Consider the following 27,627-nt stretch of genomic DNA (forward strand, 5'->3'; position numbering starts at 1 on the left):
CACAAACATAATTTAGATCATATATAAGGAACAACATGTTTTATCTGTGAGGCAGCATCTGTGTAAGAGCCACAAATATTTTTAGATAAATACATTGCTGTCCTGACTTGTCCACTAGATGGCAGCATTATCACCTGTTTCACTGCAGCCCAGTTTGACAAGCACTGTTCACTAAACCTAGTAGACTTCAGGCTCTATACACGGGGCAGCTTAATGTGTGGATTTATTTATTTATCATAAAATTATAGTTTTATTTTTAACATGTCCCTTAACAAATATAATAATTGTTGCAATCTCTTAACACATTTTAGAGGAATGCATTTTGATCCAACAGCTTTAAAATGGGCTGTCACATAAACTTTTATACCCCATTGAATCATATTATAGGCTACACACAGACCGACCTGTTAGTAAGGCCACTGTATATGAAGTAGAAATGTTAATATTAACAATATGAAATATGAATTCATATCCAGAAAAATAGGTCATCATTATCCCCATCACCAGGCTGTTTACCGCACACTGATCAGCTGCTCTCGGAGCCCTCCAACAGCCCGATGGTCACAGCCTGTCGGGTTTACGAGGTCGGAAACTGAAGGTGAGAACAGAGTCGTGCCAAGTCTTAAACACTTCCACGCTCTCTCTGCTCTCCATCAGCCACACATCCACCAGAACATTTGGAGGAAAAGACTTTCCACACAAGAAATAAACAATCCCTCGGCTTGCCAGCAGCTCTCATCGGAAGGCAAAAAATATAACCTAAAGAAAAACTATCATGTAATTTTAATGAATATGTAACCTTCGGACTAAATAGTACATTTATTTGCCTGTCAGAAATGTTTAAAAATATCCGTGTAAAAACGCACATGAATTTATTCTTTCATAATAAATAAATAATAAATAGATAGAAGCTGCATTTTCCTCGTTTTTTACATTATTTATGTCGTAATATAAACTTCTCTCGATATCACATATCCATAATGATAGGTTAACAACAGAATCACGCAGGCCCAGGCAAACTGAAACAAAGACAATGGCTAATTTTGGACACACATCTCACATAGTGCTCAACAGGATATGCCTGTGCGTTCGGCTAAACTTATTATAATCGCCTTATAAACTTATAAGAACATGTCATTTTCCTTTGCTGTCAGGCGATCAATAATTGGGAGCTTGTGGATTTCCCACATTTTATAGTCTGCTTTTATTACAGTGTTAAAATTCTGGAATATAATTACAAACAAATACGCGCGGGTGTCCTCAATGTATAATCAATGCAAATGCAAATATGAAATTAAATCAATACTGACAGCAATAATGTGTACCCAAACAAAATGTTTTGAAGGTCACAGTCAACATAAGAGAATGTTTCTCCATAAACTGAGTCATTTTCGTATTTGTGCTCAAAGTCAGCCTTCAAAACTTATAATTTAAGGGATATAATGGTGCTTGTTTTTCGGAGAACCATTGGTGTCTGATTTTGTTTTCACACGAATAAGGAGATTTTCGTTTGATTAATTATTTTAATTCATAACTGGCTGCAGAAATAAACTGTTGCCTGAACCGATGGAGTAAAGTTACACGTTTCAAACTATACCCCAATATATTTGTATCTTTCCTTTGTGTATTCAGTAAATTATATGAGCCAGCAAAGTGCGTGCAGAGCCATGGTGCTGCTTTTTAGTTTTAATCTCAGCCTCTTAAAACAAAGACAAAAGTTAGGCTAAAAACTTTTCACTTTTTATCCAACTCTCGATCATTAAGAGAGGTCATCCTACAGCCGGTGCAACATCTTCAGCAAAAACAATATAAAGACTATTATGGCTACAACAGTCAAAAGAAAACCACGCCATACTCGCACAGGCCCACGTGTAATTTCCTTTTTTTAAATATTCTAAAATATTGACGTTTCGTTATCTTTTAATTTTCTTTTACTATCAGTGACACGCCAGATGTGTCAGAGCACAGTGTCACTTTTAAGAGCTAATTCAAGCAATGTATAAATATATTAGTTAGGAACAATAGAAACCTTTCTATTGATAATAAAACTTATTGAAACCACATGTTGACTGTGACGTCCAGCTAAGCGACAACATGACGCAAAAGATCATCTGATTTTTGTATATCATGGGACAGATAAAGAAGGAAACATAATGAGTCTCAGATTCTGTTCATGCCGGATCCATCTTTGTGCCACAGCTGTATTTGTAAAGTGGATCTGGCACTCAGAAGTGACTCACTTGCTTTTTCACGTCTAGTTTAAGAATTAGCACAAGAGAAAAACACCCTGCTGGAATCTTTTAATGGGAACGTTCGTGCGTAAAACATGAAACGTTAACACCTTGGATAATTTTACGGTTTATAGTATTCGTGAGTAGGTGTTATAGGCCGGGATGAAAAGATTAAATCGGGCCTTTACTCGGTACATTTTCTTCTCATGTAGTTTGCTGCTCATCTGTTAGACAGCAGTGACCTCAGACGACCACTTTTTGCTACACTGACCGCCGGAGGAGACTTTGGAGCGCTGCGCCCTGGAGAAATCACAATAGGCTGCACTTTGTTTGGTGTGTTTTCTTGCTCACCAGTGCACCAAAAACATCTGGATCGGTCATATAAAGAGTTTATAGGTGAGTTCCATGTGTAGAAACTTAAATCCCAAATTGGTTCTGAATGTATTTGAGAGGGGGCCAAACTGTTCCTGTTGCAATCTCCAAATGTCAGAGTCTTAAAATGTGCAGCCAATCAGTTGTTTGTCAAAACAATTTAGGCATGAGATATCCTGTTGACAAGATTGCATCTTTTCTCTTTTTGAAGCACGTCTCCTTTTGTTCTCTTGAACTTGGTAGCCCAGAGGCTCCTGTAGGCGCAACATCGGGTTTCTGTTGGAACATGAACTTACAGTATGTCTGCACATTGTAAATATGATGCGATCTTTCGTCAGTAATCGCTTTTAAGTATGGTGTGCATTTGAGTTTAGGCCTTTATAGTGAATGTATGATGGGAAAATCTGACCTTCAGCGAGTGTAACATCAGCCACATCCCTGGATAGACCTTTACGCAGCCTTTAAATTGCATGAACATGTTCTGTAGTTACTTTTTTCATATCAGTATTGTATAAATTTGACTCTCAATCATGATTTCCTTCATATGAATAATTATCTTTCCATAAATTATAGACAGTTATCTTCACAATAGCCAAAGTTGGTGCGTCAGCCAACGCGGCTTACTCATCGAGTCTTCATCATTAACATCATCATAATGACCTAATAACATGTACACGTGCGCAGCTGCTTGTTAATGCTAAGCACTATTCTGGTTTTACTAAGCCTAATTGCAGGATTTAACTTTGGTTGCCAACAAAATTATATTTCGATTATTGGATTTCACACATGATTTAAGAGAAATATTGGTGTTAACTTCATCGGAACAACACTCCTGTCTCTTCAGTATTTAGAAGACAATGCGTCCTCACCTCTTAATCCTATAGAGAACTAATTAGGAGCAGTTTGTACCCATGTACTTCAGAGAACCTTAGAGGGGCGGTGCTGCCCCCTCTCCTCCTCCCAGCTTCTGGCTCTCGCAACCGGGAAGGCAGTCTCGGGGCGTGCGCTCTTGTGAGCAGCTCCCAAAAATACTCAGAGGGGCGGGGGGCAGAGGGGATGAGACAACTAGACAGGAAGACAGATCCAGATCGATGAGACCGAGGTAAAGAACCACCATCGAACTTCGCCGCAGCAAAGTTTGTCAAGTTGTTTATTTCTTTTTCTCACCTTCAAGCCTCATTACGCGCGCCGATCCCCCTGCTCTCCAAACCAAAAAGATGCCCAAATCCTCCCCGTGCGTATTCCCATGGTCCTCCCTGTGGCTGGCATCTTTGGTTACGTTGTTGGTGCAATCGGTGCTCTCTTCCTCCTACTCTTCTTCTTCTTCCTCCTCAACATATCAGAGGTCTGCAGCCGGTGGGAAGCGGCCGGGCTTCATGGAGAGGACGCTGGTTCTCCTGGATGTCAACACACGCAGTCCGATCAGAGTCCTCAACGACAACTTCCTTTCTCTGCAGCTGGACCCCTCGATCATCAAAGACGGTTGGCTGGACTTTCTCAGGTACCCCAAAGCTTTCGCGCTCACCAACAACATCTGTATGTATCGGTGACCACCTCTGAAATGTTTGCTGGTTCTTTTATTCATTACGCACGCAGCCACGTTGTCTGAATTGTCATGGAGCGAGCCAGCACATTTCCTCCTCACTCAGGGCAGTGAGTGATCCGGTGCTCCACATTGCTGAATGATTTTCATACACTAGCAGAATCCAAACATATCAGATAATTTAATAAGGCGTTGCAGAGGGTGAACGACTCGTCCAAAGGCTTTTTATTCCGGGTTTATTGCTGCTATAGTGCACAATAGAGTATGCAGCGTGCCAGTTAAATGTGTGTCCGTCTAGTCTATAATGCAAAATGTTAATTTCAGCTATTGCGGTTGAGGGTTTATTATTTTCTCTTAAAACAATTTTAAAAATCCACTTTTACTTCTTGCTCACAATGCCACCCATGTTGTTGTAATATTCTTTTACAGTGCATTCTAAATTTTGACTAACTTTCATTCAGTTTTGCGACTTTTCACCTCAGTGCGTTTCTCAAAACAGTCCAAATTTCACCACAGACGCACAAACATGCGCCATTGGCACATGTTTTGACCTTGATTATGAATACTGACGTTTTAAAATACACAATATGGCCAAATCACTCATCCAAACTTTTGACTGACAAGATTATAGACTCATTGCGTGATGGATTGGAAGGGGCATGTTAGTCACATTTAGTTCAGCTTCTAAATCACATTGTATCACCGTCAGATCTAAATATGACCTATACAGAAGATGATCTATAAGGCCAAGTATTACATAATTTTAAACAGTGAATTTCATAAACTGGAAACATACTGGGAAAAAAGTGAGGAGATCATGTTTTACTCTTTGTGCCTCCTAGAATAAAGAAAACTGTATTATTATTTTACAATAGATGCTTAGGAACATTTTTAATTTTCAATTCCACATGTCCACATGGTGTCATTCCTATTCACCATTTCTCTCTGTCACATATACTCCATTACAACTTTGTTCTGAGCTGGTTGGTTATTATTCAATCCATACAGAATTAATATAGTTACCTTAATCAACTACAGTGTGAGAAATGGTTGATGAGGCTGAATAACATCCAGCGGTGTCTCCGGCATTCTGCAGGCCTGTCGTCCGCCACTTGGTGCATCTTCCGTCATTTTATTGTGTGGAGCTTAAGCCGACTGCCACGTAGGCTGTGATAGAAAATCCAATATATGCAACAAAATAAAAGTCCTCCATGTACTTTTAATCGTTTTTTAAACATTAAAACATCACATGTGCTGGATTGTAACTTTTTAAATGTCACATACAACTAAACTGCTATTTTTCCATGCTGTTTTATTTGTAGTAAACTATAATTTTTAACAATTATATTTGATATCAGCGGCAATTTATTATGTTTCACATGCAGAAAGCACAAAAAGGCAAATGTTTTTAATAGGTCAGTGACAGCTGAAAATAAAAGTAGCAGCTACAGATTATTGGGGGAATTCCTTGTTACTTCTAATTTAAAACAGTGCAGAGTAAAAACCTTTCAGACATTAGCTACATATGTGTGTTGTTTTAATCCCTCGCCTCTCGGACTTCACTGTAGGCCTACCTGCTGTAATGTTTTTTCGTCAGGATGATGGATGAAGTTGAAGTTGCTGCATGTTTTTTGGGCCCGCTGTCAAAGAGAAAAAAGTGTAGTGATGGGCCTTTGGTGCTTTAACAGTCACAGCAAAGATAAATGACCTGTAAGCTGTCTGTTAAAGTGTTAGGCTGTCTTTATTTGTGGTGGACACGGGCCTGTGAGCTGAGACTGCTTTTCTGCTTCTCTTAAATCTGAATGTGATTATAAATTGAAGCCACAAATACAGATAGCCTACTATTTTAAGTTGTGCCTTTGCGTGTAATATAACTTACGTGTGTCATTTTGTCCTGTGTGCGTGTGTCCGTAGCTCCAAGCGGCTCGTGACCCTGGCGCGCGGCCTGTCGCCTGCATTCCTGCGCTTTGGCGGAAAGCGGACCGACTTCCTGCAGTTCAACAACCAGAAGAACCTCGCCAAGTTCAGAGGCCCGGGGCCCGACTACTACCTGAAGAACTACGAAGACGGTGATTAGACACGACACTTCTCTTCCTCTGATAATGTGTAGGCCTGTTTGTGACGAACTTTAACAGGATATGTAGGCGTTTGTTCCTGTCTGTCTCTGTTTTTCCGTACCGAGTACAGTTTAATGCAGAATTAATATTTCCTCCTAATGTGACATTGTTAATTCACCTTACATAGCCGCCATTTTGTGGTAAAATGTCGTTAATTAGCGCGAGCGCTTATAACCGAACACCAACCGTACAATGAATCCTCCTTAAGTGTTATGTGAAATTTTTATTAAATAGTTTTAGGGAGGTGTTTCTAATATTTACCCTCATTATATGGAGGGGACAAAATATTAAAAAGACCTCTCAGTATAACACAATTGGCTATGTCACTGCACCCTTACAGTACAGGCTCCAAAATGGCCGTAAAAGTTGAATTAACACCTCTTTAAAACAGTGTCAACAAAGCTTGGGCTTATCATGAGGCTTATGTATTTGTATTGTATTTATTTGTATTAGTTTCAGCTAGGTGTAGGTGATACTTAGCCATCTGAGTGTATGGGGCACTAAGGATGTTTTTGTAACATGATATATGGCTTGGTAGCCTATAACATACAGTGGTGTTACTTTAAAATAAATATATGTCTTATAATTACCATAGAGATTTTCTGTTTTTGTTTTGACAAGAGGTGGTCCAAGCTTTACTCTACTCTTTTTTGTCATTTATTTTTTATTGAAGTTTTTCTTTTGTAAGATCATCAACACAAAAGACAAATACATAAACACAAATATTAAGAAATCATAAGTCCGTTAGCACAGCACCAAACCTAATATCATCAGGTCACCTATTCTACATAGAAAAAGCCTGAAAACAAACAAACAAACAAACAAACAAAAAAAGGTCCCTATGATACAACCAAAGCAAAAGCCCACATCTCCATCTGTATTTTATAAGTGTCGTACATTTCAGTACAGTGTCTAGCTCCTATGACGTGTAGCACAAAACAAACTTTAAATCAAACTGAACAAACAAATGTTTTACTGTTTGATGAAAATAGCAACATGAATATAATATTGTCAAGTCCACGACACTAACAACTTTAAAGTAACGTTAATTTCTTCTGTGTATGCCTGCTTGCAGATATAGTGCGCAGTGACATCGCACTGGACAAACAGAAAGGCTGCAAAGTGGCCAACCACCCTGACATAATGCTGGAGCTGCAGAGAGAGAAGGCCGCCACCACACAGCTCGTTCTGCTCAAAGAGCAACTGTCCAATATCTACAGCAACATCACAATAACAGGTAGGAGATCACACACTCAAAAATAGGTCTTTGTGTGCATGCGTGTTCATATCCTGACAAACATGTTGTCCATGCTCACATAGCAAAGTCAGGACTCTGTGGGTCATGCACGATCATGTGTGTGCGCACTCACACAAGGTTCAAAGCATGCCAATGTAAACCATCAGCTTTCAGAATGACAAATGTAATTTGTAAAAGAGGAATGTGGGGATGGATAGAGGAGAGCAGTGGCAGAGGCTAGTAAACAGAGCTCTGACGTTCTTGCTGGTTACAGTTAACTCAACCTGACCGCAGAAGGAACTCTGGAGTCCTGATTTTGGGTGGGCTGCATTTCTTATCTGTTATTGTGATTGACTGGGAACTGCAGCAGAAAGGAGTGAATGAGGGATTTGTCTGTTAAAATTACTGCAGTTTTTGGGATCATGGTAGTGCATGTAAAGACGGAGTCAGGGTCAGGAATGATCAGTTAACACCGTGTGTGGTTTTAAAGAGCTGGGAAGTAGAATTTGGTTGGTTAAGGGTTAGGGTTAGGTGAGAGAGAAAATGCTTTGAAGCTCGAAAATAAATATAAGGACATCAAAAAGTATAAAAAGTTCAACCCCTAATGCTAATGTAAGTCTTCACTGCTCTGTTGCCTCTTCATACGGACACGTACATACTTTCTATCCTCTTTTGTATCTTGAAAAGACAGTGGGTGGGCAGGATATTCCAAAACAGACAGCCAAAGAGCACCTGGAAAAATAATTGTGGACTTGGGAGTTAACCGGCAGTCCAATCAAAGACAATACATTATCTATGTGCTACATGGGAGGAAAAGTCAGACTGAGAAAGCCTTTAAATGTTAGTGTAATGTACACAACCCCATGTTCACTGCAGATCCAAAGAAATATAAAATATTTTGAAAAGACATTGATAAATTTATGAAAAACAAAGAATCTGACTCTACCTTAAGAGAACCCGGTTGGATGTGTCATGAATATGTTTGGTAGTTACACACACAGCCTGTGGTGTGTTTTGCATGTTTGCAGAAGGTCTCGCTTGGAGACCTCGCTGGATGTTGCCGTAAGCGTGATAGATGTGGACCAACATTTATCAGCTGCGTATTTTCACGCACTCTCATGTGCAACAGTCAAAACATGGTCCTGTTGCATTTATCAATGTAGGAAAATACACAGAGGAGGATTTTGGACCTGCTCGTGTGAGGAGAGGTGGAGGTCAGGAGTCACGTAGAGTAGCACCCTACTATTAATTTTGTAGTGTTACAACTGTGCTAAATGGCACATGGAGCTTGCAGTTAGGGATGCACCGAAATGAAAATTTGTGGCCGAAGCCGAATAATATTAAACGCTTGGCCGAATACCGAGTACCGAATACCGAATATCGTTGTTTAGTTTTTTATTCGTTTTTGCAGATGAACCCCCTCCAGATTAGTGTTGTCACGGTACCAAAATTGGATCCCACTGTACGATACCAATGAAAATATCATGGTTCTGAGTAGTATCACGATACCACAGCGAAAATGAGGCAGATGTGCCTTTTGTCATTCATGAAAACATAAATCACTTTTCTATTATAGGCTACATCAATGATATTTCAATGGAATAAATTACTTATTGACTTATTCATGCTTCAAAAACAGCATCAATGAGTGATGAACATAGGGGGCATCAAAATAAAATAAAATAAATAAATAAAATAAGAATCAACCAGCCCCCCTCCTCCCCTTCATAAGTAAAGAGCAGTCCCTAAAGTGCGGTGAGGTTTGTGGGCCGTGAACTGCTCGTTTCTCCTCTGACACATCACATATGACACATCACAGCCAGCCGAACACAGGGTTCGGCTGGCTCGGCCGTTCAGGTACTTCTGGGCAGTCCACACGCCAAGAAGAGGATATTATTGGAGCCGACTTATCCGTTGCCGGTAAGCCGATGGCCGCCGTATTTGACAGGAATACATTAACGTTACTGTCTGTGTCTGTGACCCCCATTCAACCCACAATCGGTGGGATTCGCCTTTCGTTTCTGCTGCTGGTTGAAATCTGTAGGCTGCTCGCACAGCGTGCTAAATTATTTAAGCCTATTTTGCTCGCTCAAAACTATTTTTAGTCGCAAACGCGAGTGCAGTGAGGGACAGATCGCCACACTGCCGACATTTTACTCCGCGCGTCACGGCACGCTGTTTGATTGCGTTATCAAAACACAACGCTATTATTCAGCCTTGCTTTTAACTTATTCCACTGAATACCGAATGTGTGTTTTTTTTGCTATATTCGGCCGAATATATTCGGTTACCGAATATTCGGTGCATCCCTACTTGCAGTGTTTAATGTTGTTGCCACAGGAACTTAAGGATGTTTCATGTAGGTCAAGCATTTTCAAATGTTTATGTTTGACTTTGCAGTTTTAATCAATCAAGCATATTTTTGGTTAAGCATGCTGATAGCGATTATATGATGATATTTTTGGTATCGCGTATGAATAAAAGCACTAGCAATGTGGATATGTTGGCCAGAGAGGCCATTCATTAAGCAGGAACAGTCAAAAAGTACAGAAAATAATATCACGTGACTATAAGGCTGGGCAGTATATCAATATTATATAATTATTGTGATATGAGACTTGATATCTTGTTAGATTTTGGATATCATTATATCGTAAGTGTTGTCTTTTCCTGGTTTTAAAGGCTGCGTTACAGTAAAGTGATGTAAAGTAAAGTAACTTATCGGACTGTTCTGATCTATTATTTGCCTTTACCCATATAAGCCAAACACTTTTGGTATGACACCTTTGGAAGCAAGAGTATCTCTTCATACATGGTACCTCGACCTTAGGTCCATTTAACGTTTCGTCTGCAAACAGTACCCTTAGAAGATGTGGGCGGGATTGTTGTCCATCACTGGTCCGTCCAGCACTCATTGTATTTCCCCATCTCCGTTGACACCGATGGAAGACTGCACCTCATTTATCATACACAGAACGAGGCTACGCGCTGACATTTTCAGGGCAAAATAAAACAGGCTGCAGTGAGAGTCTGTCTCGATGGTAAATTTAAAAATAGCGGGTTTGTGCATTTAGTCCTTCTCAGGCAAACATAGCCAGCTGAAGCCCATAGGAATGATGCTCCGCAATGCTTTTTTCTTTTTCTCCGAGTGAGGATTAGAATATATGCAGTTCACATAACTCGGTCGAAATATTTTTAAACACTTAAAGATCCACGCATTACTTAAATTCTGTGTCATCTAAGAGAGACGATAAAAACTAAAGTAATGGTCAAAGTTGTCACATTGAAATTTAAGGTATGTTGTCGTCAGCTCATGCAATGTTCCGCCTTAAATGTTGGCGGCAGTCTGTCCAATGAATTAAGCTATTTTTTCTCAGACTACAGCTGCTTCAAGAGGCAGTAAAACATCCTTTCATTTTATAGTTATAGTTTGCCACAGTGTGAACAGAGGTTACAAAACCAGCCACAACTCAGCCCTGAGCAGAGTGACTGTCCGCTATTGGCCAATCAACAGACTGCAGTGTTCACAGCTCCACCTTTTAGTACTGGATCTGTGTGCTAGGTACCCCAGCAGAGGGGTGACCAAAAATGGGGACGGTACGGAACGGTTCCATTGGTACCATCCACAACTTTTTACAGTGGAAACGGAAAAAATGCATATCGAACTGAACTGTATCATACCATACTGCTCCGTAGCAAACCGGGCTTTAGTCATTTTACCCATATTACTGATGATTATAAGTATAATATTTGATTTTCTCCACATTGCCCAGCCCTACTGGACTATCACGTTGACAAAAGACAGAAACTGCCGTACAATACAACAATAACAAAAGTCCCAGACAAGATCTAGTTTTATAGTAATTATCATTATTGCCTAAATTCTTGTAACTGTAAACTTATAAAACCATGGTTGAGACAACTAGCCTCTGTCTCACACATGTGGTATTGCTACAATGTATCCCAAAATTAGGACCACATTTCCCATAAACCCTGCTGCTTCCTGTCACTAAGAGGATGTTACCACTTGCGCTCTCTGCTCAGCTGCAGCGTGGAGGCCTATTTAGTCAAGTAAATAAAGATGGCCATGATTTACTGATGATAAAATATGCATAGCTTCTATTAACTTATTCTGCTAGGTGCTGACTAAAGATGAATTTCTAAAATTTGAGTGTTGATATTTAAACTGATTTCACAGGTGGGAATATGATGAAATATAGTTGACATTATTGATGCAGTAAAACTTATTGTAATGATAAATCACCACTGAATGTTATTTCATCCCAAGCACTTGACATTTTTGCATCATTTTACTGATTGATTAGGACCATATGGAATCTTTTAAAACGTGCACTCTTGGTGTGATGGTTCCTATTAAGGTGTAGAAGTGGTGTTGAGACACAGAGAGCGGCGCCTTGCTGTTTTTTAGCAGGTGCCATAGTCGTTACCAGATTGGTTGGCTGGGAGAGAGGGCGGTCGAAGCCAGGCAGAAGGACTTTATTTACCTAAAGCTGATTTACTGTGAAGTGTTCTCACAGAAACACTCATTCTTTCGAGCACAGACACAAGCTGCAAGTTTGCCCCCTGGGAAATGTTCTTCAAAAGTCTGAAGGATATTTCTCAAAGATTGTTTGGGAGGATAGAGCAGCTGTTTTCTTTTTCTGGTACAAAATGTGGTCTCTAGTGGAATTAACATACAATGACTGCTTTAGTGGGGAAATAAGCCACCAGAATAAGCACTAATGACGCTGGAAAAGTCCTGAGAGTGTGAACATGGTTGCGTTATGGTCTTATTATGGTCTTATTTAACTCAGTTGAACTGTTGAGCATGTTGTGTAAACTAGAATCTGTGGTGTGGTGGTGTGGAGAGTAACAGGGGTATAGACGCATTCGGGATGTGTTTAAATACGGTCTGGTAACAATCAGCCAGGATTCATTGTGTGTGTGTGTATGTGTGTGTGTGTGTGTGTGTGACGGCAGTAGGTGTTTAAGGGACCCATAACAGTCTCGCTCCATCCTTTTCCACTCACCACTGTCTGACCTTTGACCTAGGCTTGTTAGAGCTATCAATAATGGGGCCACTCCAAGCTAAAGCTCACACACACACACACACATACACACGCACACACACACACACACACACATATTCAGCAGAAGAACTAAGTCAAGAAAATACCCCAAGCTCAGACAAGGTCAGGGTCAAGGTCGTCTCATGTCTCTCTCTGCAGGAGTATATCCCTCCATCAGGCATCACTTCTTTAATTCTCTGTTCCCTCTTCTCCACAACTTAATACCTCTCCCTCATTTTCTCCCTCTCGTGTTTACTGTTAGTGTAGCTGTGTATATTGTGACTTCATGTGAAAGTCTGATGTTTATTTGACACTTCAGAGAATGAGGCAGTCAGTCCGCTCAGCTTGTGACCTCAAAGGCCTCGTCCGTGTGTTTAAGGCTCAAAGGATAAACACAACTCAATTTAGGAATTCCTATATTGTATTATTCTTGTAGTCTAAAGCCGGACAATCAATATTTGAGAACACGGACGAGAAGAAAGTTTTCCCAAAACAGAAAAACTGAAGAAGAAAAGGTCAAACACAGGATGTTTTCAGTTTTAAGGTCTGCAGCTGCTTGTGAGACAGCATTGGAAGTATCTCTTTAAATTCTTTCGTTGATTTTCAAGAGAGAGGAAATAATGTGCAGAACTGAGAAGGATACATGACTTTAATCAATCGGAGCTAAAGACTTAAGTGATAATTGTTGCACTAACAGAAAAAAGTTGCATCGTCATGCCTACACAATGTTTATATGGTAGACAAAAGCCATCACATCTAACATGTGGCGTTCCTTCACAGATGTACAATAAGGAAAAACAAAATAAGTCATGATATTTAAAAAAGAAAAAAAAGTCAGTAAGGAGAAAAGGAATAGCTCATAATAATAAAAAAATAGTCATTCTTTAACTTATGATTATATATCCAAAAAAACAAGATTAAAAGTGAATAGGTTGGGCTGCAATTAACTATTATTTTCAGTACTGATTAATGTGCCGATTGTTTTCGCATTTATTGGATTAAATGTCAAACAATTGTGAAAAAAAAAATGTTCCTCACAATTTCCCAGAGTCCAAGGTGATGTCTTCAAAATGCTTCTTTTGTCCAACCAAAACCCAAAGACTCTTTATTTACAATCATAAATGACATATAAAAGCAGCAATTTCCCACTTAAGAAGGAGAAACCAGCAGATGTCTAAATTTTTTGCTTGAAAAATGACTGAAATTATTAATCAATTATCAAAATGAATTAACTGACTAATAGTTGCAGCTCTACTGATGAGTTTGCTCTAGTTGCAAGGATTTATGTGGGATTTTTAATTGGACTGTTGCTGTTGGGTCAGTTATTTTTTGTTTCTGGACTGAGGCGGCTCCTGGACGTCAGTGTGGGAGAGGAAAATTGGGAAAAAGGGCCATCTGGATGGCGGGGCTAAGTAGGACATATTTTTTAGGAAGGAGCTAACCTAGATTGGAGATGAGCAGGAGTTCAGCATGGGCCAGAGCCAGGTTTATGGAGAGGAAATGAAAATGAATTATGCATGTGAGATTAAATGTAGCAGTTCTTTAAATGAATGGGTTTCCTTGCAGAAACTGGAGCACAGAGTAGCCATTATAGCTGTGTGTTGCAATGAGACTTAACAAAGCTAACAAAGAGGCCCAGCAGGCTGGTTTGACACCACTTGATCCATGATGTCATACTTTTAAAACGTCCCAAGTTTTGGTTGGACGCATCGCATTAATGAGCATTATTTTAATGTTCGCTGAGCCAGAAGTTGGTGTCATGATCAGGCGGATGGTATGCAGACTGACATCATGATTTCAACTCTCCTCTTTCTCTCCTTCTCAGTCTGATCTCACGTGTGTAGTATCAAATGACACAAATGTTTACAGTGTGTAATCAGTTGTTAGGTTTAAGTAAACATTGCTGAGAGTACATCAGACACTAATACCTGTGCCTCTGCCTTTGAACTGACACAGAGGAGCAGCAGTCACAGCCAGAAGCCTCTCACTGAGAGCTGCAGGGCTCCACTGAAAGGAAACATGAGAAGAATGACAAAACAGAAAAGTGTGAAGCATTACTAATATAACCCTGCTTTCACAACAAACGTGCAAGTGCAACAGAGCGAGGCCATTATTTCCAACTGCGGTAATGGCTACGAGCTCCTGAGCAGCTGCACGAGTCAGAGTGCAGAGTGTTACACACTTTCACGATTTTCCACCAATTTAGTTTATCTAAACTTTAACCCCAAATGTGCTGACCTCCAGGATGCACATTCTGGCATTGACAGAGGTGTTGGACGAATCTGCAGCTCACAGTGGATGGTGGGTGGGTGTGAGGGCGCCTTGACCTTCATACAGGCGGCTGGAGTTTGCATTTTGTCGCAGACCTGCAATTAACTTTTGCCTTTTTATTAACTGTTAACACAATTACTGGGCTAACCCCCTTCACTTTTATCAGCAGGTGACAAGTAAGACACAGGAACCTGGCTTTTGTATTCACTGACAAATAGTTTAAACAGTACACACACTGCAACGCTAAGTTTAACTCCATACTCTCCACTCTGGTTGCTGCAGCCCAGGGTTCCCACACTCATGTAAAACCTGGAAAATTCATCTCACAATCTCATTTTTCAGGCCTGGAAAAGTCATGAAATCAGTAAAAGTCATTGAAAGTTTAGGAAAGGTCATGGAATTTTATGTAAAAATAATTTTTACAGTAATCTTCTGTGGTTAACTTTCCATGTAATGTAACAGTGCAACAGTTAATGTGTTTTCTGTAGGCTAATTGTTGACGTAATATCGCTCTAATATGCGTCGATGCGTGACACTTTGTTTACCGGCGCGAACGTTTGTTCATTTTCTCCACCCGCTCCGTCTCCCTCCATGTATGCTGGCTAGCAGGAATTATATTATGTTTGAGTAACACCAGGCAAGTGGGGCAAGGAAAATATTGTGACAGTGTGATTTTACGTTTCCATACCGATGCCCCACCACTTCTTTTAAATTTTACGGCATTTTTGGAGATGGAGCAATTGGCATGGACAGCGCAGGTCATTCAGTTGTTACTTAGAGAGCCAATATGCACTTTGTTTCTGTTTTAACTGTTCTTCTCTGAAAGTGGAGGGTCGAACAAATTAACCAACAAGCCAACCGATATATCGGCTGTCACTCCCCCACTCTAGGAGGTCTGCTGCTCTGAGTCCGCCGAGTGCTTCAGTGTTCGAACTGCGTTATGAATGCTCTGGATAGCAGAAGGGTGAAAACAAAACTAGAGTGCACTTGGCTCATGCAGTGGCAATGTATATATGCCCCCGTTTTTTCTTAATAGTACCCCAAATGTTAAAGGGCCAATGTGTAAAATGGGTTGAAAACCACTGAAAACAGTGACATCAGTGGTCAAATTCTAAAACCTTGCGCAGACACAAGTTTTTCAGGAGTAGGTCTATCTAGCGATGAGGTGAATATTTATTTAGAAGTCTAAACCATGTTACGATATTGTAATGAATCACTCACGAGCAGGAGACCAGAGTAGCGTTCGGGAAAAAGGCCCGTTTATTTGAGCACTCCAAAAACTCCGGTAACACTCCAGGGGGTAGCACGTAAAAGACTCCGTCCCAAACTCTGACTCTTCTAGCGTAACACACACACTTCATACACACATGCTCGCTAACAGTACCCAGCGGGGCAGCCCTCCCCTCTCTGCTCCACCAATCTCCAGTCCGCACACTGACTAACAGCGTAGCCTGTAAACAAAACTCAGCTGTTTATTTAGCCTAGCAATATCTCCGGACTATAGTAGCTGCAATGGACGACTTTGAACGCGATTTTGAAGAGTTTCTTGTAGCGGACACAGATCCACAGCCATACCTGTTTGAGCCGGAGTACACAGATGAGGAACTCCATGTGTTGGATGCTGAGCGGGCGAGAAGAGAGGCTGAATCCTCCGCTCCCATTTTGCTGCACAGAATGGGATTCGGTGCTACCATCGTTGGGGAGATATATCACCAGGAGGAAAAGCGCCGTCTTCTTTTCCTCGCACATGACGATTCGGGTTCATTCTCTCCTGTTACGTGGTAAGTGTCGTCCATTCGCAAACTTTATAACTAAAAAAACTTTTCACTACTCTCTATCGACGAACTACTAACACTCTCTGCTGTTTCCTCCTCCTCCTTCTTCCTTCCTTCCGCTGTCTTAGTTGGTTTATTTATACACGCGAAACGCATTCTCTGGCTGGCTGGATTGTCCGCGCTGCCGTACATACATGGCGGCGCAAGCAAGGCCCTTGCTATATATATATATATATATATATATCCAGTACAGGCCAAAAGTTTGGACACACCTTCTCATTCAATGCGTTTTCTTTATTTTCATGACTATTTACATTGTAGATTCTCACTGAAGGCATCAAAACTATGAATGAACACATGTGGAGTTATGTACTTAACAAAAAAAGGTGAAATAACTGAAAACATGTTTTATATTCTAGTTTCTTCAAAATAGCCACCCTTTGCTCTGATTACTGCTTTGCACACTCTTGGCATTCTCTCCATGAGCTTCAAGAGGTAGTCACCTGAAATGGTTTCCACTTCACAGGTGTGCCTTATCAGGGTTAATTAGTGGAATTTCTTGCTTTATCAATGGGGTTGGGACCATCAGTTGTGTTGTGCAGAAGTCAGGTTAATACACAGCTGACAGCCCTATTGGACAACTGTTAAAATTCATATTATGGCAAGAACCAATCAGCTAACTAAAAAGCTAAGAAAAACGAGTGGCCATCATTACTTTAAGAAATGAAGGTCAGTCAGTCCGGAAAATTGCAAAAACTTTAAATGTGTCCCCAAGTGGAGTCGCAAAAACCATCAAGCGCTACAACGAAACTGGCACACATGAGGACCGACCCAGGAAAGGAAGACCAAGAGTCACCTCTGCTTCTGAGGATAAGTTCATCCGAGTCACCAGCCTCAGAAATGGCAAGTTAACAGCAGCTCAGATCAGAGACCAGATGAATGCCACACAGAGTTCTAGCAGCAGACCCATCTCTAGAACAACTGTTAAGAGGAGACTGCACGAATCAGGCCTTCATGGTCAAATAGCTGCTAGGAAACCACTGCTAAGGAGAGGCAACAAGCAGAAGAGATTTGTTTGGGCCAAGAAACACAAGGAATGGACATTAGACCAGTGGAAATCTGTGCTTTGGTCTGATGAGTCCAAATTTGAGATCTTTGGTTCCAACCGCCGTGTCTTTGTGAGACGCAGAAAAGGTGAACGGATGGATTCCACATGCCTGGTTCCCACTGTGAAGCATGGAGGAGGAGGTGTGATGGTGTGGGGGTGTTTTGCTGGTGACACTGTTGGGGATTTATTCAAAATTGAAGGCACACTGAACCAGCATGGCTACCACAGCATCCTGCAGCGACATGCCATCCCATCCGGTTTGCGTTTAGTTGGACGATCATTTATTTTTCAACAGGACAATGACCCCAAACACACCTCCAGGCTGTGTAAGGGCTATTTGACCAAGAAGGAGAGTGATGGAGTGCTGCGGCAGATGACCTGGCCTCCACAGTCACCGGACCTGAACCCAATCGAGATGGTTTGGGGTGAGCTGGACCGCAGAGAGTGTTGGAAAACCATTTCAGGTGACTACCTCTTGAAGCTCATGGAGAGAATGCCAAGAGTGTGCAAAGCAGTAATCAGAGCAAAGGGTGGCTATTTTGAAGAAACTAGAATATAAAACATGTTTTCAGTTATTTCACCTTTTTTTGTTAAGTACATAACTCCACATGTGTTCATTCATAGTTTTGATGCCTTCAGTGAGAATCTACAATGTAAATAGTCATGAAAATAAAGAAAACGCATTGAATGAGAAGGTGTGTCCAAACTTTTGGCCTGTACTGTATATATATATATATACACATATATATATAAAAGCATAATTATAAGGCTACGAAAACCAAACAAATTTTATTTTATAGCGATTATACACTTATATAAACATATTAATGGGTAGAATATTCAGATTCAGATTTGACAATAAACCACACTGGCCCTTTAAGTGAGTCCTGTTTGTTGATTTGCAAAGCGACAGTTCACAATAAATGTATTAGATAATAGTTTAATTTCAGCTATAGTCGGCACTGTGTTAGATAGCAAACTGCATGCATTGAAAGAAGGCGATTGATAAATTGCATTGAAAGTCTTATTGGATATATTAATTGAAAGTATATTCATGGATTGTACCGAGAGGCTTAAGAGGCACATGCCTACATACTTAAGTTGCTGCATTGTTTTTCAGCCTTGCCTCCAAATGAGTTTATCATCAAATGCATAACGAACACACTCATTAATACAGTTGGTTCAGTTTTATCCTAATGCTTGAAAGCCAGTGCCAGACTTTTTTTTAATTATTTCTTTTTTTATGAGGGACAATGTATTGACTGTGCCTTGAGTAGTAGAAAAGGATGCTGTTTAATTTTCCTACAATATTTAACATTTGCCATGAAGTATAATAGATAGTTCTGTTTGTGTTAGACGTTGTGAATGGTCATGGAAATTTTATTATAGGTGCTAAAAGAGTCATGAAAAACTTTAAAATGTGTGGGAACTCTGACAGCCTCACTGTCATGCGTTACCATCACACACAAGCTCTTTGTCTCACTCTCGCAAGGCGCCCCATAGGCGATGCGCTGTATGGTGTTTATGTGAGGTTTAAGGGGTTTTATAGTTGTCATTGGAAAATGTGCCAATATGAGTGACCAAAAGGGGCCCCTTTTTCACAGCTTTTTGGGGGGCTCCAAATATTTGCCTGGTTTGCTTTTCTTGATGGTGCACCTCTGTTAACCACACCTAGGTTGCCATGCCCAGATGTTGTATGAAGCAAGAGCTGAAAAAATGTTGCTGATGGACGTTGTCTCTGGACACAGGCTTTGCACTGCTGAGCATGTCTCGACCTTTCTCTGATCCTACCAGGACTTAAAAATAAAAAACTGAATGAGTATGTAAAAATTAAAATAGGACACAGATGCCAAGTTTAACATTAACACAGTGATTTTCTGCATGTGGTTTGTAGCATCCTAATTAGCTGCTTTGTAGGATGGATAATACCTATTGGGCTCCTCTTGATTCCACTCTCTGCCTTGTGAAAACTACAGTATGTGTGCTTGACGTAAAACTGGTGTAACTAAAGAGCACACATTTCTATATTTTCTCATTGCTTTGGCTCATCAGAATTTTAATGAGCAAAACTCTCTCTGTAATGGAATAATGGAGAGAGGACAGAATGGAATTCGTGTCTCTGACAAAAGCTATTATGAATCACTAAACAGGACATAGAGACGGCAGAAATTTAAAAATCTGGGAAGACAAACATGAGGAGCAGGCACAGAATGGGGATTTTAGCAAACATCTGTGAATGGCTCGAATATGTTTTCATCAAAACAAACTGGCACAGCTGTCTATAGTCAGAGGGCCTCTAGTTATAACTTTCTGTTTTTACTCATTTGAAAATCAAAACATATTTTCTTGCAACAGTGGGAAACATGCACCATCCTTCATATTAGTTCTGCCATATGACTCCTCTCAGCCCTTTATCCACTCTTTCCTTAATCTCATGATCAAACCTCTACAGTAAGGAAGACGAAGAATTATTTCTCCAACATCTGCCTTATCTCCTTTGTTTCAAATCCCCTCAGTGAGTGTGCGCACAAGGTGTGAATTGTGATGGATTCAGTTTTTGGTTTTGCAGCTGCCTCAGTACCCGATCCATCTCCAGTTCACTGCTGAATGCAGATTTATGAGAGTTTCTCCTGCCAAGTTTCACACTGTAACACCACAGTACAGCCAGTTGCTATCACGGCAAGAGAATGAATTTAATCTGCTTTGATTTGTTGATATCCATAATGATATTATTGGATATGAGCAGTCATTGTCGATTTTGGAGAGTGAAGTGGTAAAACAAAGAACATTAAAGGTTATGTGTATGTTTTTACACATTACGGATTGCCCGACTGTTTGCTTTACTGCGCTATTTAAAGAAAGGGACCTGGAAACCTGCTGGGCTTGACTGCCAACAACTGAGGGGAGTCGAAACTCATAAATCTGCTGTGAGCAGAACACCCACGGGTTTTATACAAATACATTAAGCTTTGGAACATCATCAGATACATACAGTGATCTCGAACAGTGATTCCAAACTGAGTTATTCAACAGAGGTTTTCTGTTTCTGACCTGTCCACACAGTTAGGTTTAGTAAAACTAATAACCTTTTTTTCTAGAGGGCATGTTTACCATATATTAATGAATGTTTGTTTTGAAGAGAGATGTTTGTTTTGTGCTGATCTCTCACCTCACAAATTAGTAATTAAGTGTTTTGTCTTTTTTCAGTTTTGCCACTCTTTAAATTTTCTGTGCTTCTATAAGCAAAACAAATTGAATTGAACAGTTTTGTATGGATTAAGACAGTGCTTTTGTAAAAAAAAATAAAATAAAATAATAATAATAATGACCATTTTATGACATTTTAGTCTTTCAACTCTTTATTAATAATTGGCGAAGAGAAAGGGAGCATGAGACACACAGTAGGAGGAGATATGCTAATGATCTGTAGTCAGATATGAATAGAGATTGCTCATACAAATGGCATAGTAGCAAATTGAACTAAGACTAAGACAAGCCTATAAAGGAATCCCTGAAAACACAACGCTGAAATGTAAATGACCTTTGAATGAGCTAAGCTTTCCATGCAAATTGACTTTGGACTCTGCTCAGTTTGGTTTTAGGGTTTCATGGCAAATTATTTGTGGCATTGGGTGAAATGATGCTGAGACGACCAAGGACTGCCGTGGAAATTGCCAAAAAATGCTGCTGGCATGAGCCAGGCACAGCAAAGTGAATTCTTGGCACTTTAGTGGAATCCTAAAAACAATGTCTGCCTGAGTTCAGATATTACAGCCAAGCCCACCTGGCAGGTACTGAACGAAACCAACGCCTAAAGGTCCAGTGTGCAGGATTTAGGGGGATATATTGGCAGAAATGGAATGTAATGTTTCCTTTGGTGTATAATCACCTGAAATGAAGAGTTGTTGTGTTTTAGTTACCTGAGAATGAGCAGTTTATATTGTCTACGGAACTCGCCACGTTGCACCGCGGTTGTTTCTCCAATGACCCATAACAGACAAATCAAACACTGCCTCTAGAGAGAGCCATTAACATTTTTTATGTTAGCCACTGTAGTTAGAAGCCCCACCGTGACAAGCTGTTGGAAAAACACTGAATTTTTAAATGTGAGACTGCTTTATTTAGTGTTGTTACTGGTTTAAATCACTCTGTCTGTTTGTTTGTTCGGGGAAGAAAGAGACCTCTGGAGATGATTCAGCTCCTGGTAAAAACCTTCCAACTGTGTGGATTTTAAGTTATCAGAGAAAAAAGGTGAGCACACATTAGGATGTGCTAGGCTAACACCCCTTCTCTGGTATGCCTGACAGCATCAGAGAAACACCACTGATTTGTAATGTGAAACTGCTTTATTCTGTGTTTCTTACTGGTTTAAATCACCAGGTCCATTTGTTTTGGAGAGGAGGTAACCTCTGCAGATAATTCAGCTTACGATGAAATCCCTCTGAACATCTGGATCAGAAATAAGGGTAGCACATATTAAGTTACTAGAAAAAAAGGTGAGCACACATTAGCAGGTGCTGGGCTAATGGCCTGTCTGCAATGTGCCAAACAGTATAGAAGAAACACTGATTTGTAACGTGAAGCTGCTTTATCCAGTGTTTTAACTGGTTTTAATTGCCTGTTTAATTTGTTTTAGAGAGGAGGAGACCTCTGCAGATAATTTTACTCTCAGTATAAACCTTCCAAACAATGAATACTGAAGGAATTCTAACCAGAAGAAGTTTCAGCTGGTTGCTATCGGCAGTCCTCACTGCTCGATGCCACAAGGGTTGCAGTGATATGCCAGTTTTAAGGTATACCGTGATATAAAATTTGGCGGCTATCATACTGTGTACATTTGTTCTGCATTACTGAAAAAGACTTGTAAGTGGACAGATAGTGTCTCTTTTATTTTAGTTTTTTTCAAAGGGGAGACTTTTTACACATACTTCCATTAACAAAAAAGTTTCAGTTATGGTAATTAAAAGTTTGTTCAACCCAAAATAACCCTTCCATTTTCATTCCTTTAAAGGTCATTCTGACTGATAATGATGTAAGTTGTGTAAATAGTGTAAATACTGTGATACAGTGAAACTGTGATATTTTTTAAGACAGTTATCCTACTGTGAAAATCTCTTACTGTTGAAACCCTGGATGCCACTAAATCCCCTAAATCTTTTATACTGTTCCTTTAAGTAGAGAACAAGGAGATTCTTAAAATACAAACATAGTTGGTAGATTTTAAATTAGGTCATGGAGGACATAATCAATTACAGCTGAGCAGTTTTGTGCATTAATTGACTTCAATTGCATCATATCTACTGACATCAGTCTGAATGAAGGGAGACATGCTCATTTGTGTTATTTTTTAATTGAAACCATACCAACAACTAAACTTCCCTGCAGTGAAGTTTCAGTGTCATACATCTGTGGTTTTTAGGGGTCGAGTTTGCTGCAGTCGTCCTCTTGGCAACCACTTGCCTCTTTTTAGCACAGTTGTGTTTAAAGTTAGCCTTTACGTATATATCGAGAATAAGAATCAGTCTTTAAATACCTTGCTGATTAGATTACTCGTGTCCATACTCTGCAAAAAGTTTTGGACCCAGGATTAAGCCCTGTGGCACACCACAGTTTCACACATGGAGCCTTTTTATAATGCAACTCAGGCCAGTAGTAGAAGTTGTATTTTCAGTCAAAGGAGCTCTGTCAGAGTGTGAATACAGTAAATCACATCACATTATATTTTATGTGTGTTTGGCTGAAGTTATTACATGCATTTTTTTTTTGTCAGTCCTACCTGTCAGTTTACAGTTCAGCAGTGATGTAAGCTCAGCAGGACACGCTCTTGATTGCCATACTGTCTGCTTTTTTCTTCACTCTTTCCACATGGCCCGCACAGATCCATAAGTGTCTGTTTTTCCTTGATCGAAAGAATACCTAGAGTGTTTAAATCATGGATGGACATAACATGTAATTCCATGTGTTTGCAATATGCCCCGAGACAAGTGCCAGCAACCTGCAAACGAATGTCATTTTAATAGCCTGATGCATGGGAAATGTTTGAAAGCAGTCCTTCCTCCCCTATGATTGTTTGGCATGACATCCAACCTCCACATTTTTCCTCAGAACTCTAGAAAACATACGTTTTGTGTCAAATTTCAAATCATGGCATGGTGTTCTTGACTGCTCTGAGCTAGTTCGTACCAAAGGGATGGATCTGAAGCAGGAATGCTGGTACCTTTTGAGTGTGTGGTTGTGGATGTGTGTGTGTGGGTGTAAGGGTCCAGATGAAGTTGTTATCCTGAGGGGAAACATGCCTCCTTCATTACCAGCGAGACACATTTTATTTCCCTAATTTGACTCTCAGGCTGTCATCCGTTATTTATGAGATTGTCCTGTGTGTGTGTGTGTGTGTGTGCGTGTGCATGTGCCTGCCTGTCCATATGTATTCATTGTGTGTAAAGTTTGTACTGGAAATAGAGGCTAGTAAGGGTCTAGGAAACTGTTTCCACTGTTCAGGGAGGTGTTACGCTAATGTTTTTGTCTTTCAACTACTTACACTGGAATTTAACACACTCATTAGCGTCACACAATTATTTGCAGCATTTTTGCACGTGTGTGTGGATGCGCATGTTCGAGGAAAGAGTCTACACACAATGTAGTTGTGAGCTAATTAGTCAGTCACCATCAGGATCTTATATTTTTTTAAACATGAATAGAATAATAAAATTATTTGAAATTACATTAATTTTCTTATTTAACTTCCTTTACTCTGAATAAATGTAAGAATGGTCACCGTGGTTATAACATTTCTGGAAAAGTTTTGAAATTAGAAAAACAGTTTTTCAGGCCTGGAAATGTTTTGGAATTAACACAATGTTTTGTTTGACTTGTTTTTTTTTTTGTTTTTTTAAAATATGTTCATAAAACTCCCAAAAATATGACCATTGAAACGTCAATAGTATCACGTGGTACACATAGAACAGACCAGTATTGTGTCATCGCCAAAGCTGCGCCTCATTTTGGAGGAAAGAAAAGTGCTGTTATATCAGAGGACAAACTGCTGCAAAGCTGTTGTGTAGCCAGTTAACCCAGGCTTTCAGAGTGAGATTTGAGACACATAAGATTCGTGAATGTTGCTGGTGATAGTTACTGATGGATAGCTAACGTTAGCTTAAGTGGAAGGCTGCTGCAGTTATACAGTATAGTATGATGACTGTCATCTCTCACTAAATTTCATCCTATAGATCAAACAATTGGTAATTAAAAGATTGAGTATTTACAGACAACACTTAGCGTAATGATACCTGGTGTACATTCAGTATACATCTGACATCTATACATGAAATATGCAATGACTGTATTAGGTTATTGAGCCACTTGGACGGATGGAAGACTGAAGGCACGTGACATCAATCAACCTTCATCTATTAAGGCATTATGTGAGGTCAGTTTCAGGCAAGGTTGCAAAATAATTATTAGACAGGTCCATAAAACAGACATTTATTTAACAAGACATAACTGCATACAACTTGGTTGGGTTTTCTAGTCCCCACAAAGATGCTTGGCCTTGACGTTTTGCAAAGTGTCCATATGTGCTGGTCTGCTAGCAATGGGCATAATTGCGCAGCTAGTGGTGACAAGAATGTCAAATGAATGAGTTACGTTAGCAAGCACCAGCAGTTTGCTTATATGCAAATACCTGGGCAGTGTGTTTAGGTGCATCGCTATATAGGCCGACCCATTTTAAAGTACTGAAATAAAGTTATGGAAGAGCTTTGAAAATGCATTGGTAAACATGTGTAAAAAGTCTGTGTAAGATTCACTTGGAGAGATTTTCTCCTAATGCTTTCCGTGTAAGCCAGTTTCCTGGAGATTGCATTTACATAATATTCACTTGCAACTGCAAATTTGTTCAGTAAGAGACGTAATGTCGTTCAAACCAGCTCCCAAGCTTAACATGATAGAGTTGTATTATTTTCATGCTGCCTCTTTTTAAAACATGATCTGTTGCTCATTAATTCAAATCCAACATGGTAGCTTCGCTTAAGTTTTCTGTCATAGTTTGAAATATATGTTTTCATCAAACAGATTGTTTCTTTCTTTTCTTTGCATCGGGGACATCAATCTCATTGTCAAAGCCTCCAGTATATTCCTATAAACTCCAGAAAATGTTGCTTGCATAAGAGTTTGGCATGTTTCTCTTCAGGCCACTTGTGAATCCTGTTTAATTCTTCTAGTTTTTTTTCACTCCGAGCATATGGCTTGTTGGATTGTGTTGGACCTTGTCATGGGCCATCTATCACTCCGCGGTGTCCTGCTGAGCTGGAGATTCACACTGCAGCTCTCAGCCCTTGAAATGGGAAAACAAGAGCGAGAGGGAACAAAGTCAGATTAAGAGAGAGGAGACGGAGGGAAGGGAAAAGGGAATGGAAGGACTGAGAAATTAAATAACAGCAACAGACAGATGGGGAACAAGAGGAGGCGTGAAAGAGCAAAGACAAAAAAGAACAACACGTATGAGTAAAACGTTTTTCCTCATATGAGACCAACAAAGACTGCTTTCAGTTTTTCTCTGAACCAATCTTTTTACCATCCTAGCTCAGAGAGTGTAGACCCATCCCAGTCGACTCCTTTGGTGTAAAACTGTGCCTTCAAGCTTGAGCAAAGCTGTAAGTGCTCAGGGTTCAGTTGCTTCACACTTGTTAGATGCCTCAATAGCCTCAGAGCACAAATAACATCTTCAGAGTTCTCTTAAGAAAACATCTTTAATAAAAAAGGGGTGTTTCCAAAGACCTTTCACAAGCCACTAACTTTGAAATTTGCATTCATTTTGGGTCACCTCTGACACCAACAGATGGTAAACAGAACAGTGTTTCATATTATTTATTATATGAAAAGCGCATATTCCTAAATGTGACTAGAATAACAATTTTTGGTTTCATGTATATCAAATGTACAATCTGATTTTATGTATACTTAAATAACTGTTATATTGTTCTCCATGTAAAATCAAAAAAGAACAATAATTGAGAAAACATGTCCCTCCTTGTTGAAGCGCTGAGAAAAAGACTAAAGCTCTACCTGCTCCAGAGGCGTGGCTCCTGGCTGTGACTGACCTCTGACCCTCACATGAAACAAGAAGGGACTCCCTGAAAACTTGGTATTTCACCCAGAGGTGATGCCTTACGCCCTGCGTCACACAGTGTTATTTGCCTGTCTCGTTGGCCTGCACTGGGTCGTCTCAGCATTTTGTGGATAAACTAAAGGTAACCTAACCCCAAAATTAAACGCTCATACCTTAATATAACTTCAAACAGAGATGATTTTTCAGTTTTTTGATCATCTGTTTATGAAGATGCACTTACATTTTTGCTCCTCCTACTGCTGGCATGGCTGCATCTGCAACTACACTTCCCTACAGATTATTGAATGGACTTATCTAACTGCTGATGAATTCTCAAATAGCCCAAACAGGCTTACAAGGCAGACTATAAATTTCTAATGCACATCTGAGGCCACATATACAAATTATAGGAAAACACAAACAGTATATTCTGTATGCCTTCATACTTGTAGTGTATATTATTCAGTCCAGTTAAATAAAAAAAAAAAAAAAAGCTCCAGAAATAAAACTGGCCTACACTTTGCCTCTCAGTCCAAACTTAACATTTCCACCAAACCTAAATAATTCAGGATATTTGCTCTGCATTCTTACGAAGGTGCAGGCAGGTTATCATACAAAGTTTAAATGTGCACTCAGAGCATGGGCTAAGGCGGTCACAGACTGGTTGAAGTGTGCACTGCTACGATTAGCGGATGTGGGTGAAACACAAAGTTTTTGAGAGTCTGGAAATGAGAGGGTGTCTGTGCCTCAGAGGGATTTGAGAAGAAAGTACTTCCCAATGTAGGATGGTGTCTGTAG

At 40.0% G+C, this 27,627-nt stretch overlaps 1 protein-coding gene across 1 annotated transcript in view; it reads left to right on the forward strand.

Annotated features, from left to right (window-relative positions):
• Positions 1 to 3,606: 3,606 nt before the first annotated feature.
• The window catches only part of hpse2 (heparanase 2), a 77,694-nt gene continuing 53,673 nt past the window's right edge, over positions 3,607 to 27,627 (forward strand). The window contains exons 1-3 of the mRNA XM_033612598.2: positions 3,607 to 4,104; positions 6,061 to 6,215; positions 7,339 to 7,500. Of these exons, the coding sequence (XP_033468489.1) occupies positions 3,821 to 4,104; positions 6,061 to 6,215; positions 7,339 to 7,500 (601 nt within the window). The 5' untranslated portion in view covers positions 3,607 to 3,820. The remainder of the gene's footprint in view (positions 4,105 to 6,060; positions 6,216 to 7,338; positions 7,501 to 27,627) is intronic.

Source organism: Epinephelus lanceolatus, chromosome 17 (genome assembly GCF_041903045.1).
Source record: "Epinephelus lanceolatus isolate andai-2023 chromosome 17, ASM4190304v1, whole genome shotgun sequence".
In the NCBI taxonomy this organism is placed as follows: Eukaryota; Metazoa; Chordata; class Actinopteri; order Perciformes; family Serranidae; genus Epinephelus; species Epinephelus lanceolatus.